Below are 26239 nucleotides of genomic sequence, written 5' to 3'. Positions count from 1 at the left end.
ATCTGAAAAAAGCACACATTATTCCCTAGGACTCTTCTTCCTCTCTGCCTTGAGTTCTTTGTCTTTCTATCTGTTCTTTCTAATTACTTTTTTCTAGTCACTGTGTTCTGTTTCCTTTTAGCTATCTTTTCATTCACATTATTGTGCTCACTATATATCTACTGGGATTGGCTCCTGGTTTTATATATTCATGTCACTTCCTTATATAGCTTGGAACTCTGACTCTTGTCAGTGATTTTTGGTGCTAATTTTTTCCCTAATAAAATTTTTTTCTTATCTTAACTACAATTATTTTGTATATATACATATGTATATATATATACATATGTATATATATACACATATATATATATATAAAACTTTTTAAAAAGCTTATATAATCAGATTATCTATTGCATCTTTTATAATTTATCACTTGTTTTGTAAGTATTTTTCCACCAGCCAAGATTGTGAAAGTTACCTGATTTTGTTATTTTCTATTGTTTTTAAAGGCAGGACTCTTTACATTCAGGTTGCTCATCCATTTTGAGTTTCCTGTGGCATGTTATATTTGTGCCAAGCTGTTTTCCATTTTTTCCAATAGTGGGAGAAAATTCTCACCACATAGTGCTTTTCTTAGGACACATATTCTTGGGTATAGAAAACACTGGGTCAGCATTATAGAACATTTTTGATTCTTATTTATCTAGCTTGTTCCACAGATCTCCAGTGCTGCTTTTGTTATTTTTGACTAACACCAAATAATTCTAATGATGTCTGCTTTATAGTGTATTTTCAGGCCTAATAATCTTTTGTCCTTTTCATCCCTATTTTTATTATTACTTCAATTGAAATTCTTTCTGTTCTTTCAAACGAATTTGCAATTTCTTTGTCTATTCTAAAAAGCATTTCTTTGATAATGTGATTGGTATAGTACTAAATTATTACATCCATTGAAAAACCATTTAAAATTTTTTTAATTAACATGCCCCAGCCATTATCAGCTCTACAAGCACTTGTCTTCCTTTATTTTCATAAAGAGTTTTACAGTTGTTTTTATATAAATATTATGTGTGTATTATTATACTAACTTGCAAGTGTTTTATGCATTTTGAAGTTATCTGGAATGGAATTGGTTTCATTGACATCCTGGGGTTTTCTAGGTACCCAATAAAATCTTCTATATATAAGAATAATTTTGCTCTCTCTTGGCAGATATTTATACCTTTTATTTTGTTCTCTTTGCTTATAACTACTGTTAGTATCTCTAGAACTATGTCAAATGATAATGTGGACAAGGCGTGTCCTTGCTTTTACTTCTGTTATTCGGTTATTTACTTCTGTTATGAGAAAAGCTTTCAGCATTTCTTTATTACAGGTAATTTTAGCTCTGTGCTTTGGGTCATATTAAGGAAACCTCCTTTTTATAATAGTGAAAAATAGCTGATGCAGATTTTTAAAATATAAATTACTAGTTTGTCAAAAGTGTTTTTCTATTTCTGTATGATCAATTATGCTTAATTTTTAACCATCCTCCTATCCCTACTATGAATGCAGCTAGGACATTTGAATTATTTTCTAGAAGTATTACATTCTCCCTTAAAGGAATTTATTTAAAATTGTATATTAATTTTTCATAGTGCCATTGGTTTGTATATCTCTTTCTTTTTGGTCTCTCCCTGTTTTGGGTATCACAATCAAATTTATCACATTAGATTTTAGTAAAGTGCCTTTTTTCTCGCTCTCCCTTTTTTTATTAATACATTTCCTTTGAATGTTCAGTTTTGCTGGATATAATCATATATGCTTGTTTATATTCATTGTTTATTAGGATTAACCTTTTCATTTCTCATTTTGTTTTCTCTTGATAATATTAACTACTTTAAAACTTGTGCATTTTAAAAAAAAAAAACCTCTTACTTTTGCCTAGCACTTCTAAAGTCTGTTCAAATTTTTCTACTTTTCTGTAATTTCAAAGATTTATTTTGTATATTTAAGGGTCATTAATTTAACTTTCTGATTTTTTAAAAATGGATGATCAAGTCACTAATCCTCTTTTTTCCATCTTACTAACATAAGTTTTCAGATACTTTTTCCTCTGAGGATTGTTTTTGCTATGTCTTATGTACCATGCTTCCTTTTAAGTCATTATCCTTGTTTGTTTCACGTAAGCGTAAGCACAAGGTAAATACTCATGTAAAATGGATGAACATAACCCAGTTGAAGGAAAGCATGTTCATTCAGTCATGATTCAGTAGAAAAGAAGAATACTGCCATCTGTTGTTAATCGAAATTGTTTTCATTCCAACTAAATTCAAGAGCACTTCTAAAATGTAACCATACCAGTGACTAAACAAGTGCATAACTATTCTCAGCTAATAATTCATTTCAGAGTTTTTTATGTAAAAGACACATCAATAAAGGAGCGAGAAATAGACAGGGACAGAGAGCAAGGGAGGGAGGGGAAGAGAGAGTGGGAGAGAGAAAAGGGGGAGGGGGGAAGGGAAAGAGGAGGGAGAGAGAGAGAGAGACTGGTGGAGATGGACTTTAATGTGAAAACAAAAGAACATCAGATGAGACTGAGGGGAGTCATGAACATTGCTGACAGATTGAAGGGTGGAACTTTGTCACACTGGAAATGAAAGAAAAAACACTAAGCACTCGAAGCAAAGACTCATAGATGAGGCTTTTCCCAAAGAGTAAGAAGCTGTACACTCTGAAGAGGAAGTAGCTGTTTATACTCCACTAATGATGATAATTCATATTTATATAGTGCTTTTAAGGTTTGCAAATGCTTGCTTATACATTCTCTCTTAATGTGCATCCGTATGTGCTTTGAGGTGAAAGATTGTTCAATAAGGAATCATGCTTGAAAAGAAGAAGATAAGAGTAATGGTGATTATTGACTCATTGCTGAGAGAATTAAGGCAGTGTAGTTTTCCCAGAACAAGTATCCAAGATGACAGAGCTTCCTAAGAATTGTCAAACTGGATGACTACTACCCAATTTTAATGATTCATTTGGGTACACATTATACTGCCAGAAGGAAAATATTGCTAAAGATTATGCAGCATTGGCCAAGAGACAGATCTTAAGATCATCAGTGGTGTTTTCCCATCACTATTTCCCATTGAAGGCAAGGTAATCAGAAGGGAAAAGCAGATTTGGGAAGTAAACAGTTTTGTCAAGAAGAGTTGGTGTTTGAAAGTGGGATTAGGATTTCTAGAATATGATTTAACTTGCAAGAATGGAATCCTGAGTAGTCAAAGCAGACCTGGTAAGAAAGTATTTTTCTTGAGTCTAAGAAATCTAATTTAAAAATGACTTTACATTGAAAAGGGATGTGGGATAGAGTAACAGTCTTTCCTTCTCATATGCACCAAGGTAGTCACCAGAGGAAATATCTAAAATATGGGAACAATAGAGGCACCTATAAGTTCAAGCCTTTCAAAATATGAGAAAGGAAATGCATAGCTTAATACATCTATTTATCAGTGTCAAAGGATATATAACAAGCAAGAACTATTAGAATGTAAAATGCAGGAAGATTAATTTGACCTCCTAGACATCACTGATAATTGATATGATGAGATTTGTGTATTTTATAATGGTGTATTTTTCTGAAAAGGGGAAATATTTAATAACAACAAAAAAGATAATCAAGGAGGGGTATGTGGTATAGAGGGAGTGGTAGTATAGAGAATAACATTATGTATTAAAAGAATATACTTGTGTGACTTCTTATATACCAACATTTGTTGTTGAGTCATTTCATTTATATCCAATTCTCTGTGACCCCATTTGGAGTTTTCTTGGCACCACTTAATTGCCTCACTTATACAGATACATATGTGTATATATCCATACATATATACACATATGTACACATATATACTCACATAAACTTGCACAAACACACACATGTCAGTTCCTGACATTTCAGGAAGAGGAGGAGTTAACGTTTGGGTGAACCAAGGCAGAAATAGCATGAATATTTTTGTAAGAGTATACTGCCGACCGTTGGGAGAAGAAAGGAAAAAGAATGCCTAGCACAGAGTTATGATAGAATACTGACAGACTTCAATTATCTAGTCATCTGTTGGAGTTCTGTCTGCCAAAAGTAAAGCAGCTAAATGTTTCTTGAGTTGCTTTCATGATGATATTATTCTTCAAATGGTGGACAAACCAAAAAGAACAGATTCTATGATGGATCTAATTCTCACTAATAGAGTTGGTGGAACAGAAATGTTGGAAACTTTTTTGTAAGGTGTATAATCTCACTTAGAAAGAAAGTCAAGAATCTATAGCATATTAGATTTTAAAAGTCTAGATTTCAAAGGGTTCAAAGAAGGGATAGGTATAATCATGTGGACTAAAGTTATATAGGAAAAATCTGTCAAGAAGAAATGGAAAGTTTAAAAGAATAAAATTCCAAAGACAAAAAAAAAGTTCCAGTAGAAAAGAAAATTGAGATTTGCTTAATGGGATGGATATAGATGCATAGGAAACTCATGAATCAGCTTTAATTTTTACAATTTATATAAATAAATGACACAAGGGTAGGAAATGAGGATAAATCCAAAGGTGTGTCTTTGGTCCCTCAACAGCACTGAGCCTCAAAGGGAAATCTAAGGATAACAACAACAAAATTAAAGCTCTCTTAAGGAATACAGAAGGATCAAAGAAAGGATAGAACCACCATGTAGAGTAGATGGGACAATAATTGTCAATAGAGAAGGTAAAGTGGCTCAACTCTTACTTTGATTTTCTTTATTCTGCTAAAAAAGAATGATCTTTGGACTGGAAAAGATGGATAAAACTGATTAGGGAGTTGGTATCCAGTGTAAATAGGGAGATACTTAGCTGTGGTACTTAGATAAGGATTCAAGTCGCTTGAGTGAGACCTAAGTGATTTAATCTAGAAGGCACTATACACCATAGTAGAAAGGATTCCAGCTCTGGAGTCAGGGGGGTCTAGGTTCAAATCACATCTTTGTTACCTATTGCCTTTATGGACCTGAAAAATTCATTTAATCACCCTGGGCCTCTGTTTTCTAATCTCCACAATGAGGAGATTGAATAATAACTCTAATATCCTTCCCAGCTCTAACTCTGTGGTCCTCTGAATTAGCCCTTAGGATTTAAAAAGAGTTGGTGGATGTGTTTGCTTGGATACTGTCAGGAGTTTTATGAAAGATCATGGAGCACAAGAAGGAGGGGTTAGAAAAGAGAAAAAATCAAATGGCATATCAAAAGGAGGAAGGAAAGGAGAATATAATTTGCAAATTTTAGGCCTATCAGTTTGACTCTGATTACTGGAGAATTTTAGAACATACTATTAAAGGAAAGAATTGTCACACAGCTAGTAAATGGCTGAGGTGATCATTGAACCCAGATCTTCCTAACTCCAAGTCCATTGTTGTTGAGTCATTTCAGATATGTCTGATTCTTTGTGACCCCATTTGGGGTTATCTTGGTAAAGATACTGGAGGGACTTATCATTTCCTTCTACCCTTCATTTTACAGATGAGGAAACTGAGAGTTAAATGACTTGCCCAGGGTCACACAGCTAGTAAGTGTCTGAGGACAGATTTGAACTCACAAAGAGGAGTCTTTCTGGCTTCATGCCTGGCACTCTATCCATTGTTCCACCTAACTACGTGCCCAGATTCCCTATAGATAGAAATCATTCTGATCAAAACAAAATCTAGGGATTTTAGTGGACTACAAGTTGAATATGAGTCAGGAATATGATGTGGCAAATGAAAAAGCTGCTCTGAGAGTATTATAGCTACCAGAAAGGTGATTATCATACTGAACTCAGCCCTCATTGACCCTGATGTGGGTATCGTATTTCGTTCTGCACATGAAGTTTTAAGAATTACATTGATAAGCTAGAGACTGTCCAGAGGTGATCAACCAGGATGGTGAAGAGTCATGCCATTTTAAGTTCATGTGATGCATTAGTTAGTTGAAAGAACTAGCTGTGTTTTGGATGTAGAAGAGAAAACTTGGGATGGAATCTGAGGGGCTGTCATGTGGAAGAAGGCTTAGATTTGTTATTTTTTATTTTAGAGGGCTCAGTTTTGCTCAGCTGTAAAATGAGAATAATACAACTTATTTTACTTCCACTATTATGGAGCTGTGGTAGAGATCAAATGAGATATTAAAGTGTATTCTAAACTGTTGAAACATCAAACAAATGTGACGTGTCATTGTTAAAAAGAAGCTCTATGTCATGGTAGAGAGAGGGCTGAACTTGGAGTCTTGGAAGACTTGGATTCATATTCCACTTTTGACACTACCTAGCTTTATGACTACGGGCAAGTCATTTAACCTGTCTGACCTTCAATTTTCTCATCTATAAAACACGGGTACTAATAACTGCAGTTCCTATACCATGGGGATGTTGTGATGTTCAGATGAGATAACGTCTCACAATGATACACAATGTCTCATAAATTTTGAAATATCACATAAATTTCAGTTACTTCTGTTGAGGGCATTCAGTTTTACTTCAATAAGAGCAACCATTTTCTTGGGTTCTTTTTGACTTCAATATCTGCCTTGTTTCAATTGAGGAAACTGAGGCTCAGAGGCGAAGTGATTCATTTAAGGTCACACAAGTAGTAAGTAGCAGAACCAGGATACCAGATGAGGTCTTCTGACTCCAGCATTCTTTTCACTACATCATAATGCTCCTCACCTATTTCTTATTTGGCATAAAACTTCATTTTCCTACATACTGATTCAGATTTGAATTCCAGATTTTCTATTTTAAGGTGGCAATCTGTATTTGGTTGTCTCCTTAAATAGTATCTAGGAAATCGTATTTACATTCTCTTAAAAGTAAAACATAAATGTTTCTATTATTTGAAGAGCCTGTAATGTTTATAGTGCATGGTCATATTACCTTTTTATAGAGAGTGTTTGATCCTGTAAACCATAAAAAGACAATTCTGGTATTTTGTTTAGTATATCTCTACTTCTTACAAAATGTACTTTAATAGACTTCAAGTGTAGGTCCATTATTTAGAAGTTAGCTTCAATTTTCAAATTTTACCTTCCTGTAGCCCTGACTTATTGAATACTTCAAGCTACCATCTAAATTTTCATTAATTAAATGAAAAATTTATCTGACATATGTGATATAACTAAAATTTCAATTATGTGTTTATTTTTTCTGAATCTATGATTTCATCAAAGAAGGGAGTACCTAGTGAGAACTCACTCTAGTAATACAAATAGGCATCAGTCAGTTCTGCACTCTTCAGTCTTTCAGAGCTGCTTATTAAATGACTTGCCAAGAGCAAGCCAACTAGCATGTGGCAGAATCAGGGCTTGGTATCAGCATGTCCTGAACTTAAGGATACCCTCTACCCACTACACCAGCAGTTCTCAAACTGTTTTTTCTCACACGCCCCAGTCTCTTGGTCCGTGAGATCATAGCACACTGAACATTTAAGTTGGCCATACTGCAGGACTGTTAGGAACCCTCCCAGGCATTGTTTTACCTCAATAAGTACCACCATTTTCTTGGATTCTTTGCAACTTCAAGATCTACCCTGTTTGAAGCTGGTTTATGTAATTGCAAGTTTTGTTTATTTTGTGAACATAAAATTCACTTACTATATACTAATTAAGTAAATTTATGCTAAACAGCATAATTATAAATTTTCTTTTATCTGTAATACCATAATATACAAAATTGCATGTCAAAATGTCTCAATTGGAGTCATGACACACATTTCAAGGACTATAGCCTTAAATCATAACATCTCCTGTGAATTTTAAGGGGACAAGGAAATAAAATTTATTTTATTTTACATAAATCAACTTTGTATATACATGAATATATTCATACAAATAGCACATATGAATATATGCATATACATGAAATGCATATATGTATGTGTATACTCCCCATATATATATATATATATATATATATATTTCACATATACTTATATAAGCCTGTTCTGTTCTTTTGTTGAAAATAACAAAATCTAATGGTTTAAGAAAAAAAAATACTCTTAAGTCCAGTAATTGGTTCTTCTCTGGTTTACTTGATTGGATTTTTTTTTTGTCACATATTACCATTTGGTTTTTTTTTTTTTTTGTTCTATTCCTCTGAGTCTCACTGCCACCTTGAATGTTGATTATAGACAGTAGCTAAAACAATCTTCCAGCCCTCAGGCATTTAAATTATGATAAATCCTATTCTTGGCAAAAAGCCTAGAGTTGTTAGGCCTCCAATTTCATACCTCATTGACATTTTTGGCTTTGTTTGGATCTGAAAGTTGTGATGAAGCTCTTCCCTAATGTGATGCAACTTTTGATTTAATAAAATTGTATAGTTAAATATTATAAAATGGGGGGGAAAATAGTCCTGACTGCAAAAAGGCATTAAGGAATAGTGAATAGCATGGTTTTTTTTTTGTTTTGTTTTAACTTTTTTTTTCTCTCACTGAAAACACAGCAGCTTTGGTCTTTTCAGTAATTCCTAACTTGGGTAACACACTTTTTTGGATTTAACTCTTGCTTTTGTCTTTACCGGAAGACTACAGTTTCAAAAAATCAACAGACAGAAACCCTTTGGAGATATGCAGACTATAATTTCTGAAATACTATACACTGCTCACAGTGGCCCATGAATTGTATTTTCTGTTGGTATTTATATTTAAGATTTATTTTGTAGACTTCAAGATCTGAACTGAAGAGTATTTTCGCCCTAGATTTAGGATCATAGTATTTAGAGTTGAAAGGAAACTTTGAGATAATCAATTTTGACATTTTATATTTAAGTGACTTTTCCAAGGTCACACATGGGATAAGTTGCAGAGCCAGGATCTATACAAAGACCTCCAAACTCCAATCCAGTCATCTCTCTATTTCATTAGCACTGGTTAACTTTCTGGGAAAATTTTGGGGATAAATACCCTCATCCACATTATGTGAGTGTATGTGCGTGCGTGTGTGTGTTTGTGGGTGCTATACATACATATGCACGTAGATATCTAACATAGTTATATGTGTACCTTTATATATTGTAGCAATGAAAAAAGTATCAGAATAGAATTATTTAACTAAATTGAAATTTTGAGGTATTTATATCAACTAAAATATGTTTAGCTTAAATTTTCAAAATTTCATACAATTTGTCTTCAGTTTTGCTGATTCTTTGTTTTTCCAATTTGGGGAGGAAAACAAGTATCTAGGGATGAATAAAATTACTGCTTCAAATTAACAGAATGAGCACTGAAAGAAAACAGGGCCTTCTTGGCCAGTTTCCTAGAAGTGTATATAATCGTTATGGAAGCACATAATAGTAACTATTTCTAAAAGGAGTAATGTTAAATCTGGTTACACATATTTAAAGCTTTTTGAAATCCAGAGTAATCAAAGTGAAATACAAAATGCAATTGTGTGTACAGTAATAGTAGTTGTATGGCCAGAAAAAATAAAGAACTTCATTTTGGTTCAAAATTTAAATCATAAGTTAACCATGGAAGTTTAAATATTAGTACATCTAAAAACACATACCAGCTCCTTTTTTTTAACTGCATGAAAGGGCACACATTTTGGTCTATCTCTAGTAAAAAAAAAGACATGCACAATTCTTACAAAACTTAGTATAGAGTCAGAACTGTCTTTAAAATTAACCGCCAAAAGTCACTTAGCACTTTGTTTAATAATAATAGATATAACTACTTGATATAGCTTTTACCTTTATAGAATAATTTATGTGTACTAGGGTCCATCTGTACCCTAAATGTCTGAATAGATTTTTAAAATTCAGTCATGCATTATTTGGATGATTGTTATATGAATTATCAATATTTTTTTCCTTTGGAATTCACTTTATGTTTACTGTTTTCAAGTTTCCTCTCCATTTAAGGGCTAAAAAGTTCCCTTTCCTCAAATCTTTTTGATACTCATTCTTTGCTGACAATAAGGAATGGGAAATTTTGGGGTGCCATTTTTATGTTTCCTAGCTGTTAATGGCACATGAGCAAATGAATCTGAGGTTGAAAGGCAATTTGGCAGATTATCAAAAATTTGTCATACCCTGAAGAATGTGTAATTTTATTTTTTTTCTTTTCTTTTTAAATAGTAGATAACCTGCATATGTACTTTTGCTTCTGTATAGTCACAGCTTGGATAACTTTTAGGTGAAAATATTAAATTCAATAAAGTGTGATTGTGATGCTAAGCATAGTCTTACCAAAATGTGTTTTTGTTTGTTGTGTTTTGTTTATTTTTCAGTCCTCAGGTACAAGTATTACTGTTGATATTGCTGTGATGGGAGAAGCACATGGCCTTATTACGGACCTCCTGGCAGATCCTTCTTTGCCACCAAATGTGTGTACCTCCTTGAGGGCTGTGAGTAATTTGCTTAGCACGCAGCTGACTTTCCAATCAATTCACAAGCCAAGAGTGAGCCCTCTGGTTTCCTTCAGTGAAAATTATACCTGTTCTGACTCAGAAGAAAGCTCTGAAAAAGAGAAACTGGCTATTCCCAAGGTATGTACTTATTATAAGCTCCTTAGAGTATTTTCTTATATGTCCCTACTTCTCTCTATGACCTCGATGGCTCAAGAAATACTTGTAGATTTATGGTTACAACTTTATGAACACTTAAATCCATCCATCAACAAGCATAAATTAATGCCTGTTACATTCCAGGTATTATGTGAGGACCTAAGGTGATGATGATTGCTGAGTGATAGTGGTACCTATATACCCATAGGGCATAGGGTGAAACATTATTGCTGAGTGATGGCAGCAAAGGGAAGAACTGGAAGTGAAAGTGTGAGGAAGGAATATCCCCACTCCCTTTCCTGAACCTTTGTATCAAGGAGTGTGAGAGAATGCTTAGCCAGTGCTAGAGAATATGGCCAGGGTTGCGATGTCTTCGTGGGGAGCCAGGTCTCCATGACAGTAGAAGGACAGGAGAGGTCCAGAATAAAGGAAAGATTTTTCTTTATAAATAAGGATTCCGGATGGGACAGTGCAAGCAGTAAGCACACTTGGATTTGGACATGAGTAGGGTAGACTTGAAAAGAGTTGAGATAGCTACCATTATACACAAATATGCATGTATGTATTTATGTATGTATGTACATAAATACATACATACACACACATACATATATATGTAAAATCATTCTATACCTACTTTTATTTATCAGTTATTTTTTCCAGAGGCAGATAACATCTTCCTTCATATGTCCTTTGAAGTTATTTTGGATATGTATAATACTCAAAATTATTCACTCAAAGCCATTCTAGGGTGACATGGTGGGGGGAGGAAGAAAGAGAAATACGCATGATAAATTTATTATATATTTAAAAGGAATAGCAAGTTATACATAACAGATTTGCAGTTTCATGTGCAATCATCTTTTTTATTATACGATATTGGGGAAATGCTTGTTTTATTCCATAAATTAAAAATAAATAAAAATTCAAAAAATACAGAAAAGAGTGGATATAATCAAATGATAAAGGAAATTGAAGAGTATTTAATCCTTGGCAGTAGCCAGTGGTAGATGAATCATAATCTCCAGATGCATCACAGTGTCCACAGGGTAGTGTTTGGGGGCAAAAGCCAGGGGTCACCGAGTCTTGGTCATTGGCTATCCCTCCAGTCTGGGTGAGCAGGGCAGATAGTATTGGAGAGGCAGGAATGAGAACATGATCTAGTAGAGGGGTACTGGGCCTTGATTACCCCATTAGTTTCATTTGGCTTGAGTGGAGGTCTGGTAGGTATGTTTCAGGAAGCAGGAAGAGGGCTCCTGGATCCTGGTTCTGATGGCATGAGCCTAACCTGTTCCTCTGTAATTATATTAGGCCATACAATATAGCATAAAGTCTTCTTTAATTTTTGTTGAGACATTTTTTAAGTCATACAATTCAAGTTGATGTACCTTCATGTTTATTTATACTTAAATTCCATTGGGCCTTACTGACTGTATGATGGTAAACAATACCATGGTGTCTCCATGTTTCCAAACCTAACTAGCATCAGAAATCAGATTGAAAATAATGTGCACTAAAGAATGACAGCCATAAGAATTTCATTGGAAATTATCAAGTGTCCACAGTGCTGCACAAAGCAATGTCAGATATAAACTGGACCAGTGGCAAGGTCTATTGCTGGGACAAAGAGTCCTTCACAAAAAAAAAAAAAAATTAGTCAGTCAATGCTGAAAGCAATAAGCTCTTCTATTTGGTGAATTTAGGCAAAGGCCTAAAACAGAAGGCTGCATGACCTAGCTAGAGATACCTAAGGGAGTAGGAGGCAGAGAGAACAAGGGTACTAGGGCATTCCACTATTCTTCACAGTAGAGTTCCAACTCTAGGGTGGGGGGGGGAGGAAAAAAGAGAAATGTTAACTTTATTATATATTTAAAAGGAATAGCAAGTTGTACATAATCGATTTGCAGTTTTATGTGCAATCATCTTTTTTTTGTTATGCTATGTTAGGGAAATGCTTGTTTTATTCCATAAATTAAAAATAAAGTAAATAAAAATTCCAAATAAATTTTAAAAATTCAAAAAAATACAGAAAAGAGTGGATATAAGCAAATGGGAAAGGGAATTGGAGAATGTTTAATCTTTGGCAGTATCGAGTGGTAGACAAATGATAGTCTCCTCCAAAGCAGAATGGGGAAAGATATAACCAGGCGTATCTCTAGGGGGCCTCAGGCTTAACACTCAGGTAGTGGCAGAAAGGATTTTGTGATGGTCTTAGGAGTGGCTGCTCTCAGGACGTGGCATGGTGTTGCATCAAATTTTGCTGGGACTCCTGAGTATACTGATTCAAGCAGCAATAAGGTCAGGGTAACTTTAGGATTAGGACTAGTTAGATATTTCACAGGGAAAAAAGGGTTAAGGCTGCTTAGGTAGGCCTGATTGGTTTCCTAGCCCTAAGGTCACAGACAGGGGGATAACAATGAATAATCATGATAATCATAGCTAACATTTATATAATTCTTATTATGTAACAGGGACTACGCTAAGTTTTTTACAATAATTATCTCATTTGATCCTCACGACTCTGGGACAGAGGTGCTATGATTATCTCCGTTTTACAGATGAGGAAACTGAGACAGAGGTTAAGTGACTTGCCCAGGTTCACACATCTAGTAAGTATCTGAGGTCAAATTTGAAATGAGGTCTTCTTGACTCCAGGCCTAGTACTTTTCCACTGTGCCACTTCATCAGCTTGGAAACTATAGAATTCCAGCCTCACATAGCAGGTTCCAGATATAGGAGAATCCAGAGAAGGAGCAGAGTGAAAGGAAAGGCAGAAAAGAAGGAGGACCATAACTAGGAAATGGCTAGCTAGAACAGAGAAAGACTAGACCAGAACAATCGGAGTTTTTCATTTAGAGTATGACCACAAATAATTGCCATGAGTTGGTTAGCAATAACTTTTAACATTACACTTTTAAGGTGTGGAACTAAATTCCTAACCAATCTTTAGCAGTTTGACATCTTGATAGCATCCTTCCAATATCATCTGCTTCTATTTCCAGGTAGGTATGGATAGATATAAAGATCAAGTGTCACATTGAGGGTCCCATAAAACATATGAACTCCATCAAAATGTATTCAGCATCTATTATGTGTTAGCGCTATTCTAGGTGCAGAAGGTACAAATATATGGAATGAAACAATCCTTATTCTCAAGAAGTTTACATTCAAATGAGGGAGAGAAGTACATAGATAAGTATCTACTGAATAAAAGTAAATACAACTAAATAAAACAGTTAACAACAGTGTAGTTTATAGGAGAGGGCACTAGCAGATGGAGGGATAAGGAAAGTCTTGAGCATCATGCTGAAGGAAAAGAATTCTATGAGCCAGACATGGGGAGGAAGTACATTCCGGGTATCAGGGGCTACCAGTGGAAAGGGATAGAATTGAGAGATGGACTATGTAGTGTGGAAAACAGAGAAAAGGCTATTTTGTCTGGGGTCATAGATGGTTTGATAGGGAACAGTGTACATTGAGGCTGGGGTCAGATTGTATATAATGGAAGGGAGGGAGGAAGAGAAGAAGGGATGAAGGAAGGAAGGAGGGAAGAAGGGAGGAAGGAGGGAGGGAGGGAGAAAGGGAGGAAGGCAGAAAGGAAGGAATGAAGGAAGGGAGGAAGGGAATGAAGGAAAATAGGGAGGGAGAGAGGGAAAAATGAGGAAAGGAGGGAAAGAAGTAGGAAGGGGAGAGAGGAAAGAAGGAAAAGAGAGAGAAGGGAAAGAGAAAGGAAAGAAGGGAATGAGGAAGGAAAGGAGAAAAGAGAGAGGAAAGGAGGAAGGAAAGAAGGGAAGGAGGAAGAGAGGGTAGAATGTAAGGAGGGAGAGAAGTGGGAAGGGGAAGGAAGAAGGAAAAAAGAGGGAGAAAGGAAAGAAGGAAGGAAGGAAAATAGAGAAGAAGAGAGGGAGGGAGAAGAAAGGAAAGAAGGATGAACAAATTTATTAAGTGCTTGCTATATGCCAGGCCCTGTGCTAAGCTCTCTACATTATCTCATTTGAGCCTCACAACAACCCTAGGAGGTAAATGTTATTGTTATCCACATATTACAATTGAGGAAACTGATTCAGTGAGAGGTTAAATGACTTGTTCAGGTACACACATCTAGTAAGTATCTGAGGCTGGATTTAAGCCCAGGATTTCCTGACTTCAGGCCAGCACTCTATCTGTTGCATTACTGGACCAGCAATATTTATTCCTAAAGGAAATAGTGATCCACTGGAATTTAGCATGAATGTGGTTAGACCATTTTTTAAAATTTCTAAGTGACAGATGCACTACTATAACACAAGTTTCAGTTGTTAGATTCTTTCTCATCCTACTGATTTTTAAATGAATATTCAAAACTTTTAAAGGGTTATATGGAAGTGTTTAAAAGCCATTGCTATTCTTAGATTCACAGCTGTGATCTTTTTCTCACCTTTAGGTGAACTAATCACTTATCAGCAGTTCATTCATTTGTAAACTGCTGTTTATGTGACTGAACTGTCAGTCTGTCTGGAAGAGTCATCAAGGAACACAGATACAACTAAGGCCTGGCCACTATGGCTGCCGTCATTAGCACATCATGATAGCAGAGCACTTTAATTTCAAGCCCCAGCTAAAATCCCATCTTCCACAAGAAGCCTTTCCCACTCTCTTAATTCCAGGGCTTGCCCTCTATTCATTATGTCCTACTTATCTTGTATATAGCTTGTTTGCACATACAAAGCTGTTTGCATGTCATTTCCCCATTAGTCTGTGAGCTCCTCAAAGGCAGGAACAGTCTTTGGCTTTTCTTTTATCCTTGGTGCGCATCACAGGGCCTGGCATACAGTAGGTACTTAATGTACTTATTAACTGACTGACTTATTGCCCAGTAGCAACTCCTTCTGTGTGGGAAGGATACCAATGCAATAGATATCAACAGCTTCTTTAGCATTACTGTTGTCGCTTAGTCATAGGGAATTTGGAATGGAAAGAAGGGCTTAAGGGGAGTCAGGAAGAGGTAGAACATACTACTAACTGCCTTCTACTGCTTCAGAGGAAGGAGGGCTGTTGACCAATGAGATCTTTTGGCTTACTTCACTCTCCCACCTCAATTCCTGTAGTAGTGATGATGGTAATAGTTGACATTTATATATAGCACTTTAAGGTGATTAAGTGTTATACACATTGCTTCTTCCCAGCTTCCCTACAACCATGTGAGCTAGGCACTAAAGTATTATTATTAGTCCTGTTTTGCAGATGAGGAAACTGAGGCTCAGAGTGATTGTGTCTTCATTATGATCACATAGCCAACAGATATCAGATCTAGGATTTGAACCCTGGACACTATATCCAAAACATTGTGCTGCCTCTCTTCTACCCATAACTAAGTTGCATTGGAAGCAGAAGAGCAATAACCTCATAGAATAAGTCATGCCAAGAATATTTTATATGCCCTCTACCCTGCTGGCCTTTATGTCCAAATAAAGGAATTCAGAGCAAATCAAGTATTTATTGAATACCTACCATCTATGACTCCTTACTAGGTATTGTGAGTTTCCTAAACTATTCCTTTAACTTTGTGTTCCTTTGGGTAAACTTTTGCTTAAGTGTGCTAGTATGGCCCATACGCAGTCTTAAATAATATTCATAGACTCATCTGGCTTTGCAATATAATCTCAGAAATTATGGAGGCTACTCTGTGAGTCCATATGTGTTTGGACTTTGCTGAGCCCCTAACTTCACTTATATCTTATGTTTTCACTTACATGTTTCCTCATGCATTTTTACCAGAAAGTTGTTTTTCATTCCCATTGGAGTGCCTTTATTTTTTTAGACTCGTGAGTTTCCAACCAATGCCTCCAACCATTTGTACTTTTAATAAAAACCCTATGTCTTGTCCCTATTATAAGGTACACTTTTGATGTAAAAGAATGCTCAGGAACAATTGTGATCCTTCTTTTAGCGTCTGAGAAGGAGTTTGCCGCCAGGATTACTGAGACGGGTTTCATCCACTTGGACGACCACCACCTCCGCCACAGGCTTGCCAACACTGGAGCCTGCACCAGTGAGGAGAGACCGGGCTGGCAGCAGCAAATCTCAGGAAGCACCTTCATCCAGGTTAGAAAACTTGACTTTGTCTTATCCGTTGGGACAATTTTGAACTTCTGAATCCTCCCAGAAATGATGATTTAAGGAGAATGGATGCTTTCAAGAGTGAGTTGGTAGGATGCTTAGACAGGGAAGAATTAAGAGCTAAAGTTTTGTGGGTTTTTTTTTCCAACCCAAAGAAATCTTGAGGAATGAAGCTAGATGATTGAGATTCCTTTCCATTGATGGGTAGAAGGTTTAGTAGCCTCAAAAGAACAATCTGGCACACAGAGATTTGATTTCCTTGAGAGCATGGATGGTTGGTTGGTTGATTTTTTGCTTTTGTGCATAATATAGTGCATAATACAGTGCCTCATACCTTGTGAGCACTTACTAAATGCATATGGACTGACTAACTGACTAACCTGGAGTCAGGAGGACCTGGGTTCAAATTCTTGTGTCAGATACCTGCTAGCCATGGCACCCTGGATGTTACTTAACATCTCTTAGCCTCAGTTTCCTTATCTATCAAATGGGGGTACTTACCTCCCAGGATTATTTTAAGAATCAAATGAGATATATGAAATGTTTTGCAAACCATAAACCACTATATTAGTGCTTATTATTATTAATACCTTAGCCAGTGTACCCTAAATTGAGAAGACCAAAGGCCTAGAACAAAAACAGCCTCAATTACAACTAGACAATGGCCAAAGACGCTAAAAAGCCCATAGTCCCAACTGCTTAGACATTGTCATTGTGGGATGGTAGAAACAACCCTTTTATCTCCACAGTAGTAGGCACCGTGAAAGGGAGGAAGAGAAGGATTAAGCATTTGTATAGTGCCTACTGTGTGCCAGGTACCATATTAAAGGCTTAACAAATATCTCTTTTGATCCCACAACAACCTTGGGAGATTGGTGCTGTTTTTATCTCCATTTTATAATTGAGGCAACTGAAGCAGACAGAGGTTAAGTGACTGGCCCAGGGTGACGTGGCTAGTAAATGTCCGAGGTTGGATTTGAACTCCGGTCTTCTGGACTTCAGTAAGTGAGACCTTGTTTTGGTTTTTCCTTTTCTATTTGATTTTTTTCCCCTTTACTTTGAAGACAGAGAAATGCCTTAAGGCGGTGCTGTGTAAAGGATAGAGGACCAGCCTTGGAGGCAGAGAGACCTGGATTTGAGTCCTGCCTTGGGCCCATTGTGTCTGTTTGACTGCAGGCAAGGCTCTTCACTTCACATGCCAGGCCACTTTCCAATACTGCCTTACTAATGGGCCACTAATCTGTCTCAGTCAGTCCAGCAAGCATTTTTCAAGCAACTCCAGTGTATCCAACACTCTGCTAAGTTTTAGAGATACAGAGACCAAATGAAACAATTTTCCCTCAATAAGATTATAGGCTAACGTGAAAGACAATACTTAAATGTGTAAGTATATAAAGGGTATGTGCAAAGTGACTAAAAAGTAGTTTGGGAGGGAGGGTACTAGCAGCTGAGATATGGGAGGCAGTCAGGAAAGGCTTTTTGTAGAAGGAAGTAGCTAGGGGGCAGCTAGGCAGGGCAGTGGAAAGAGCACCAGCCATCGAGTCGGGAGGATCTGAGTTTAAATTTAGACAAGTACTAGCTGTGTGACCCTAGGCAAGTCTCTTAACCCTGAATGCTCTAAAAGAAGAAGAGGAGGAGGAAGAGGAGGAGGAAGAAGAGGAGGAGAAGGAAGAGGAGGTAGTTTTTAAATTCGCTTCAAATTTTTTTAAGAACTTTTAAAAAATTTTTAAACTTATACAAATGAGAAGAGAAAAAACAACTACCGTGAACACAGCAGACCATAGGAGGGGATTCAATATAAAACAATAAATTTCCCTTTTAAGAAAACATATAGTAGATACTAGAGCTTTTCTTTGCTTCCTTGTTGGTTTTCTTAAGCATGGAGACACACACACTCACACACTACACATATACACTCACACACATATATGTATGAACCTACTATGCTTATTTCCACCCATCCTCTAAGGGTAAATAGCATCTTCCTTCATAGGCTCAAGTCTTTCCATGTTTCTTCTAAATCAACCAGTTCATTTCCTACACCACAGTGGCATTCCAACTCAATCACATCCTATTTGACAGATTGTTTATGAAATGTTTTTCCCCAATGTTCTACATTCCTTCTATTCTTGGTTACATAGGTTTTATTTATAGCAGAAAATTTTAATTTAAAATAATCAAAATTAAAAAAAAATAAAAAAAATAATCAAAATTGTCCCTTTTACACTTCAACAATGCTCACCATTATAGTATAATTTAAGGTTTGATACTACTGAGTCTACCTTCCTTTACATCTTTTTTCTGGTTTCTTCGAAGTTCCTGAGCTGTTGCTCTTCCAAATGAACTATGCTATTATTTTTTCTAACTCAGTAAAATAATTTTTAGCAATTTAATTGGGATAACATTGAATAAATAGGTTAGCTATGTAAAATTGTCATTTTAAAAATTATATTGGTTTTATCAACCCATGAATAATGAATATTACTTTATTTAGATCTTAGTTTATTTATATAAAAAGTGTTTTATGTTTATGTTCATACAGTTCCTGTATCTGTTTTGGCAGATGTATGCTCAGATATTTTATGCTGCCTAGGTATTTTAAATGATCTAAAGCTATATTGAATAATATTGCTGACACATGGTGTAGTTTCTCTATTTTTCATTTTTGATTAAATTTATTTTAACTTTAACTTTCTCTGAGATCATGATAACTATCCTTGCTTTTTTTTTGCATAATAAATTCTCCTCCTGGCCTTTATTTTATCTTTCTGTGTATCTCTCATTTTCATAATGTTTCCTGAAAACAGCATATTGTTGAATTCAAATTTTTAATCTGCTCTCCATTTTTGTTTTATGGGTAAATTCAGCCCATTCATATTCCAAGCTATAATTACTTGTGTATTTTCCTCCTTCCTGTTTTTCTTCACTATCCTTCTCACCCTATTTACCCTACCTCTCCTCACTCCTCTGCTTCTACCTACTATCTTGCCCTCCTATTCCCTAACCTACTCACCCCTCCAAAAATCCCTCCCTTATCCTCTCCCCCCAACCCTGTCCCTTTGCCCTCTCATTTCTTTCTGAATTTAGGGGACTTTTATATACACACACACACACACACACACACACACACATTCCTGATGAGAGTAAGGTTACAGTACTACTCATCCTCCTGCTACTAGCCTCTTCTGTAACAATTTTTCCTTTTATGCCTCATTTTTATGAGAAAATTACTCCTTTTTATCTCTCCCTACAGTTTTGGTTTTTTGAAATCATCCCACCATACTTAGCTCAGCCCATGCCTTTCTTTTAAATTACCCAAATATAAATGACAGTCATAAAAGAAATGATAATATTTTTACATATAAGAAGCAATTTGACCTTATTGAGTCCCTTATAATTGAGCTTTGATGTTTATTTTATGTTTCTCCTGGATATTTTGTCAAATTTTCCCTTAAGTTCTGGGTTTTTTTTTTCATAGTGAGTAAATCCATTTATCCAAGCAAATAGTACACAGGAATTGAGAAGTTATACAGATTATACAGGAAATAGAGAGACACGTTGAAGCATTGGCCTATGTTCTAGGGGTTTTGTCACAAAAACCTGAAAGTCAGTTCGTTAAATGTCCATTTTTTTTCCCAGTTCAGGATTATACTTAATTTTTCTGGGTAAGTTATCCTTGGTCATAACCCCAGCTCTTTTGCTCTACAGAATACAGTATTCCAAGACTTATGGTCCTTCAACATAGTAGCTACTAGGTCTTGTGTAATCCTTATTGTAGCTCCATGATATTTAAATTGTGTTTTTTTTTCTTTTTGCTTCCAATATTTTCTCCTTAACCTGGGAGCTTTGAAATTTGGCTACAATATTCCCCTAAGTTTTCCTCCTGGGATCTCTTTCATATGGCAGTTGGTTGTTTTTTTTTGTTTTCTATTTCTGCTTTGCTTTCTTGTTCTAGAACTTCAGGGCAATTTTTCTTGATAATTTCTTGTAATATTGTATCAAGATCCTTTTTCTTAACCATATTTTTCAGGTAGTCCAACTATTCTTATGTTATTTCTCCTCTATCTGTTCTCCAGATCAGCTTTTTTTTTTCCAAATATAAACTCAGATCTTCTCTATCCCCATAGTTACTATCTATGGTCAGGTTCTTTCTCCTTTGCTTACTCATTTTTATTTATTTTTATTTTATTTTGTTTTTAGCAGCTATTAGTGTAATCAAGTTGTAGTCCCAAGGCATGGGAAATTATGCCCCAAGTCTCAGGTCCTTCCTACTGTTATTTTCTGAGATCTGTCTCAGAACCAAACCTTGGGCTTGCCTCTCTGTTCCTAAGCCACAGCTAGGGCCCCCAGCCATACTCTCCCACAAATGATCTTGCTCTCTGTGGTCCCTCTGATGGCTGCAAACTATGGTTATCCTTTCTGCCCAGGAACTGAAACCAGGGACTCTGCTCTCCCACAAGTGCCCACAGCCAACAGCGTCCCTGCCTCTGTGCTACTGCACTCACCAGGTGTGTGCTAGCTCCTTCTCCCCACAGCCACAGTCCATGATGCTTCTGATCAGCACAGCTGTACCCTCAACAATGAAAGGTCCTTCAGTCTTCTACTCAGCTGTCAGACCCCCATACTATCTGTGAAATGAAAGTTTCTAAGGCTGAGGCTATCTCTCAACCAAGCTGCCCACATGGCTTGTTGTTTGTTGATTCTGGAGAGTCCTCTTGGGGGTATTTGCACTTCACTCAGGGCCGACCTTTGCCCCTGGAGTCCTCTCAAATTGTCATAGGAGGATAACTGCTTTACCCCATTTTTATTTCTGCTGCTCTGAGGTGGTTTTCTGTCTTTTTTTGTGGAGGAAATTTGGAAAGCTGAAAGTTTTCTGACCTACTCTTCCATCTTCCCAGAATCCTCTCCTCAGCTTTGAATTCTAAGGGGCAGAGCATTCAAGTAGGCCAATAGGGTAATAAGCCTTGAAAAGAAAGACAGGATCAGGTTGTGAAGAACTTTAATTTCCAGAAAGAAGCATTTATATTTGATCCTAGAGGTAATAGGGAGTCACAGGAGTTTATTGGGTAGTTGAGTGACATGGTCAGACATACACTTAAGAAAAATCATTTTGGTGAATGTGTGGAGGATGAATTAGAGAGGGGAGAGACTAAGTCAGCTATGTGGTACAATGTATAGGACACCAGCCCTGGAATCAGGAGCACCTGAGTTCAAATTCAGCCTCAAACACTTACTAGTTTACTGTGTGATGCTGGACAAATCACTTAACCCTGATTGCCTCCTTTCACTCCCAAAATGGAGATTTTTGGAGTAGTTCAGACAAGTGGTAATAAGGGCCTGATCTAGGGTGGTGGCTGTGGGAAACAAGGGGACTTGGAAGAGATGTGGAGATAGAAATAAACATGATTTGGCAACCAATTGACTATGTGGGGTGAGCAGAGCTGAGGAGTAGAGGACTGCCCTGAAGTTGTGAACCTTGGTGAAGAAAAGGATGGTGACTTCAACTACGACAAGGAAATTTGAAAGAAGGGTAGGTTTAGGCAGTGGAGAGAGTGGGGAGCTAGAAAGACAATGGACTCTATTTTGAAGTGCCTTTCAGAAATCTAGATTGAAATGTCTGGTAGGAAGTTCATGATGTGAGACGCTGGGCAAATTTTCAAAATTTCATACAAATCATCTTCTACTTTGCTGATTGTTTTGGATCAAAATATTGAGGCACTGAGCAGAGATGGCTTTTTCAAGGAGTTGGTCTGAGAAAGCCACAAAAGATTCTTCCTACCCCCCCCCCAACCACCCATAAAGGATAACTAGATGGAATGATAGTATCTAATGACTTAAAGAACAAAATCGAGGATGGGAGGAGACTTGGGTATGTTTGTAGGCAGTATGGAAGCAACCAGTAGATAGTGAGAGGTGGAAGATTAAAGGGAAAGTGGTGAAAATTATGGGGAGAAGCCTGCTGAAGAAGACAGAAGAGAACAGATTGTAGGGAGGTCCATCTTTGGAGAGTAGAGTTTGCACATTAGTAGATCTCCATTATGATAAAACCACAGATCTGGAACTAAACTAAATTAAAATCCTTTCTAATTGATTTAGTGTTCATTGTATTGAAAGCAGTGTTCTTTCCAATAGGGAACTGGCCTCAAAACCAGGAAGATCTGGGTTCAAGTTCTGCTGCTGACACCAATTGGCTGCATAACCTTGGAAAGGCCACCTAACCATTCAGTGTCTAGGCAACTCTTTAAGGCTATAAGTTGCAGATAAAGTATCAACCTGCCTTGGTAATGGGAGGTTCTTCACCTAGGACTTCCCTCCTCCAATGAGGTCACAAGTCCTACTTTACTTTGAAACCACTTAGCACAGTCAGTGCATGGTACACACTAGGCACTCAATAAATGCTTATTGACTAAAGCACTTTTCCAGGTGTTATCATCTCTTCAAGATATTACCCACATTGAGAACAGTGATAAAACAGACATACACACATCTTTGAAGTCGTGCATCTCATAATAGCATGTCTAGGAGAAACTTTCTCCTGGCCTAGCATTGGCAAATCTGTAGAGACAATAATTTTGGTGACTGTGGCCTTATAATATGAATTGTTCAATTGTGTTTTACTAATAATGCCTAACCACTAGAGGTTTAATGGAATCATAGAAAGATATAGAAACTTGCAACATGCCTACCATTTCAGAAAACAATTTATATTTGCCCCTACTAATGTATTTTAATTTTATGAATCAACCAGTGGATACAATTAAGTCAAACAAAGGCTTTTTATTGAATTAGCGTATAGTAAGAAATCTAGGGAGTACATCTGAAAGGCTACATACATAAGAAACGTGTGGCTAGGAGAAAGTCATGGAGGGGAAATACAGAAAATGTGTAGCCAGGGCATATATATATATGGATAGGGTAACGCACATCATTGGCTATACAACTCTCATGTCTTCTCTAATGTCTTCACACTTCTGCTAGACCTTCCCTCCTCATGGGCCTCCCATGAATAGCTTCTGCAAAACATTGCTCTGCTGGTCATCTTGAAGAACTTTTCACCCTCTACATCTAGCTAAGGGGGCTATCATTATCTCCTTAGGATTAGAAATTTCCTGGATCCTTTTGATTTGGCTTGAAAACAAATTTGAGCCAGAAGAAAAGCTAATTGATAAGGTCGAAGCAACTATCCTTCAACCTCTGGCTCACATTCATGCCTATATTATTTGTAAATGGCTAACAGCGAGATAATAATTGCAAAGTATTTAGCACATAGTAAGCACTATATAAATGTTTACCTGACGCCCACCTTCAACTTCAGTCTGTTAGGTTATAGTCACGAAAAGACCTCTCTCTCCCTGACAACAATAATCTAGCTGCATTTTAGTCATAGGCTATTTATCTTTACATCCAGCTAAGGGGGCTACCATTATCCCCTTAAGATTAGAAATTTCCTGGATCCTTTTGATTTGGCTTGAAAACAAATTTGAGCCAGAAGAAAAGCTAATTGATAAGGTCGAAGCAACTATCCTTCAACCTCTGGCTCACATTCATGCCTTTATTATTTGTAAATGGCCAACAGCGAGTATCCTTGGTTTTCAGGTACCTCATAAAAAGAAAAGCAAGTTTAGATTTAAGGTGTCAGTGTGGGAAAGAAAGAGGATTTCAAGGTACTACATAACTTTATTGCAAGGACCCTATTTAGAAATATTCATATGCAAATGTTCTAAAAGAGATAAGAAATGGAATGTGATTCACTACTTCTACTTTTCTTCTAAAAATATTAAATGTTCATAGAAGAGCCAGAAAAATCTGACAGGGTTTTTTTTTTAATGGTGGGAACATTGTAGGTGGTACTTATTCAGATATGTAACATATTACTTGTTCATTTGGCTATGTCATTTTGCCATCATGTGGAAGGGCCAGCATGGTATAATGGATAGCAAATTCTGTTTCTGACAGTTATCGAATCTATGAGCCTGGGCAACTGACCTAACCTCTAAATGCTTAGGAAACTCTAAGACTATAAGTAGCAGAAAGGGGGCTGACTTGCGTCAATAGAGAGGATTTCTTCAACTGAGAAATCTTTTAACCAATAAAATTACAGGTCCAGTTCTTACCTCTATATTATAGAGGATTGTAGATTTAGAGTTGGAAAAGACACCATAGAAAATCTAGTGCAAATCCTTTCATTTTCAAGATGAGGGAACTTAAGAAGTTTCTAGTGACTTGTCCCACGTCCCAGAATAAGCAGCCCAACAGTGATTTGCTTAGTGCACTCAAGTCTAATGACTCAGAATTCAGGGTCTTTTCCGTATGCTACACTGCCCCCTTCTGTCCCTTTGATAAATCTCTATTATAGTAAGGAAGCAAAGACTAAGCATTCTTTGGAGAAAAAAATTAAGTGCTTTTCAGATAAACTGTACATGGTAATATTGTTACCATCAATTCAAATAATTTATAGTTACCTTTGAAATGTTTTTGTTATTAGGGAAAATAGCCTCTAGATCTGATTTTTATTCGGTCTCTTTAATCTCCTCCCCTACTAAATTTGATTTCTTTCTTCACCTTTCTTTTCTCATATCTACCCCCTTTTGAGGCTTTGATCAAATACTTATTAATTGACTATTATGTACTAGGCACTGTGTTATGCCCTGGAGATAAAGAGATAAGTAAGAGATAGTCTCTGCCCTCAAGGGCCTTAAATTCAGTTGGGAACATGTATTCTATTCTCCTGAGAGATGAGTTTGTCAAAAGAAGGAGAATGTAAGGGCATAGATAATTTATAACATAGAAAAATAGTCCTTGGGGAATTGAGAGACTACACTAAATGTCTAAGCTTCAATGTTTCCTAAAAGCATTAGTCTACCAAATATTATAAGAGCAGCCAAAATAACAATAAAAAATAATTGCAATCAATAGCTGATGTCTATGCAGTACTTTGAGGTTTGCAAAGCACTTTATATAGATTATCATGTCTGATCTTCACAACAACCCTATTAACTATGTATTCATTATCATCTCTATTTTACAGATGAGGCTGCTATGGTTCAGAAAGGTTAAGTGGTTTGCCATTAGTCACACACCAAGTGTCAGGGTTGGGATTTGATTTCAAGTCCATCACTTTATCTGCTATCCTATCATTTCTGATAAGATATTTGATAAAGGTGCTTTTTTGTTGCTCTTACTTGAAAGTTAAAATTTTTAAAATAAACCCATATTATAAACACATTGACCTATGTAAGTTTGAAGAGGGAGAAGTCATATTGTCTTTTAGAATTAACTTTTATCATTTGTGTTTCTGAAGTGTAAAAGAATTCTGTTAACAAAACTGTTGTCCTCTCTGTGGCGAAAGCTGTGGTCAAAACTAACATCTAAGGTTACATCTAACTAACATCTAGGCATACCTAGATACATGAAGAGAACAAGATCTTCTGCTCAAATATAAATTGGATGAACTTTCTTTGCAATGAATTTTGAGCTAAGTGATAGAAAAAATGAAATGACAAAAGAGAATGTCATACAGGCATGTTTGGAATCGTTATCTCCATTTCAAAAGAGACTCTGATTCTTTGGTCCCCAAACTCCAAGCGTAAGCCAAAAGCCTAATAATACTAAACTTATA

The 26239-nt window shown here is 36.4% G+C and overlaps 1 protein-coding gene across 1 annotated transcript in view; it reads left to right on the top strand.

The window, feature by feature from the left end:
* PDE3A (phosphodiesterase 3A) overlaps nucleotides 1–26239 on the top strand; it is a 375799-nt gene that overhangs the window by 259488 nt on the left and 90072 nt on the right. Inside the window, exons 3-4 of the mRNA XM_036759517.1 lie at nucleotides 10246–10503; nucleotides 16451–16605. Coding sequence (XP_036615412.1) covers nucleotides 10246–10503; nucleotides 16451–16605 — 413 coding nt within the window. The remainder of the gene's footprint in view (nucleotides 1–10245; nucleotides 10504–16450; nucleotides 16606–26239) is intronic.

Source organism: Trichosurus vulpecula, chromosome 5 (assembly GCF_011100635.1).
Source record: "Trichosurus vulpecula isolate mTriVul1 chromosome 5, mTriVul1.pri, whole genome shotgun sequence".
In the NCBI taxonomy this organism is placed as follows: Eukaryota; Metazoa; Chordata; class Mammalia; order Diprotodontia; family Phalangeridae; genus Trichosurus; species Trichosurus vulpecula.
This window is presented reverse-complemented; position numbering and strand designations above follow the sequence as displayed.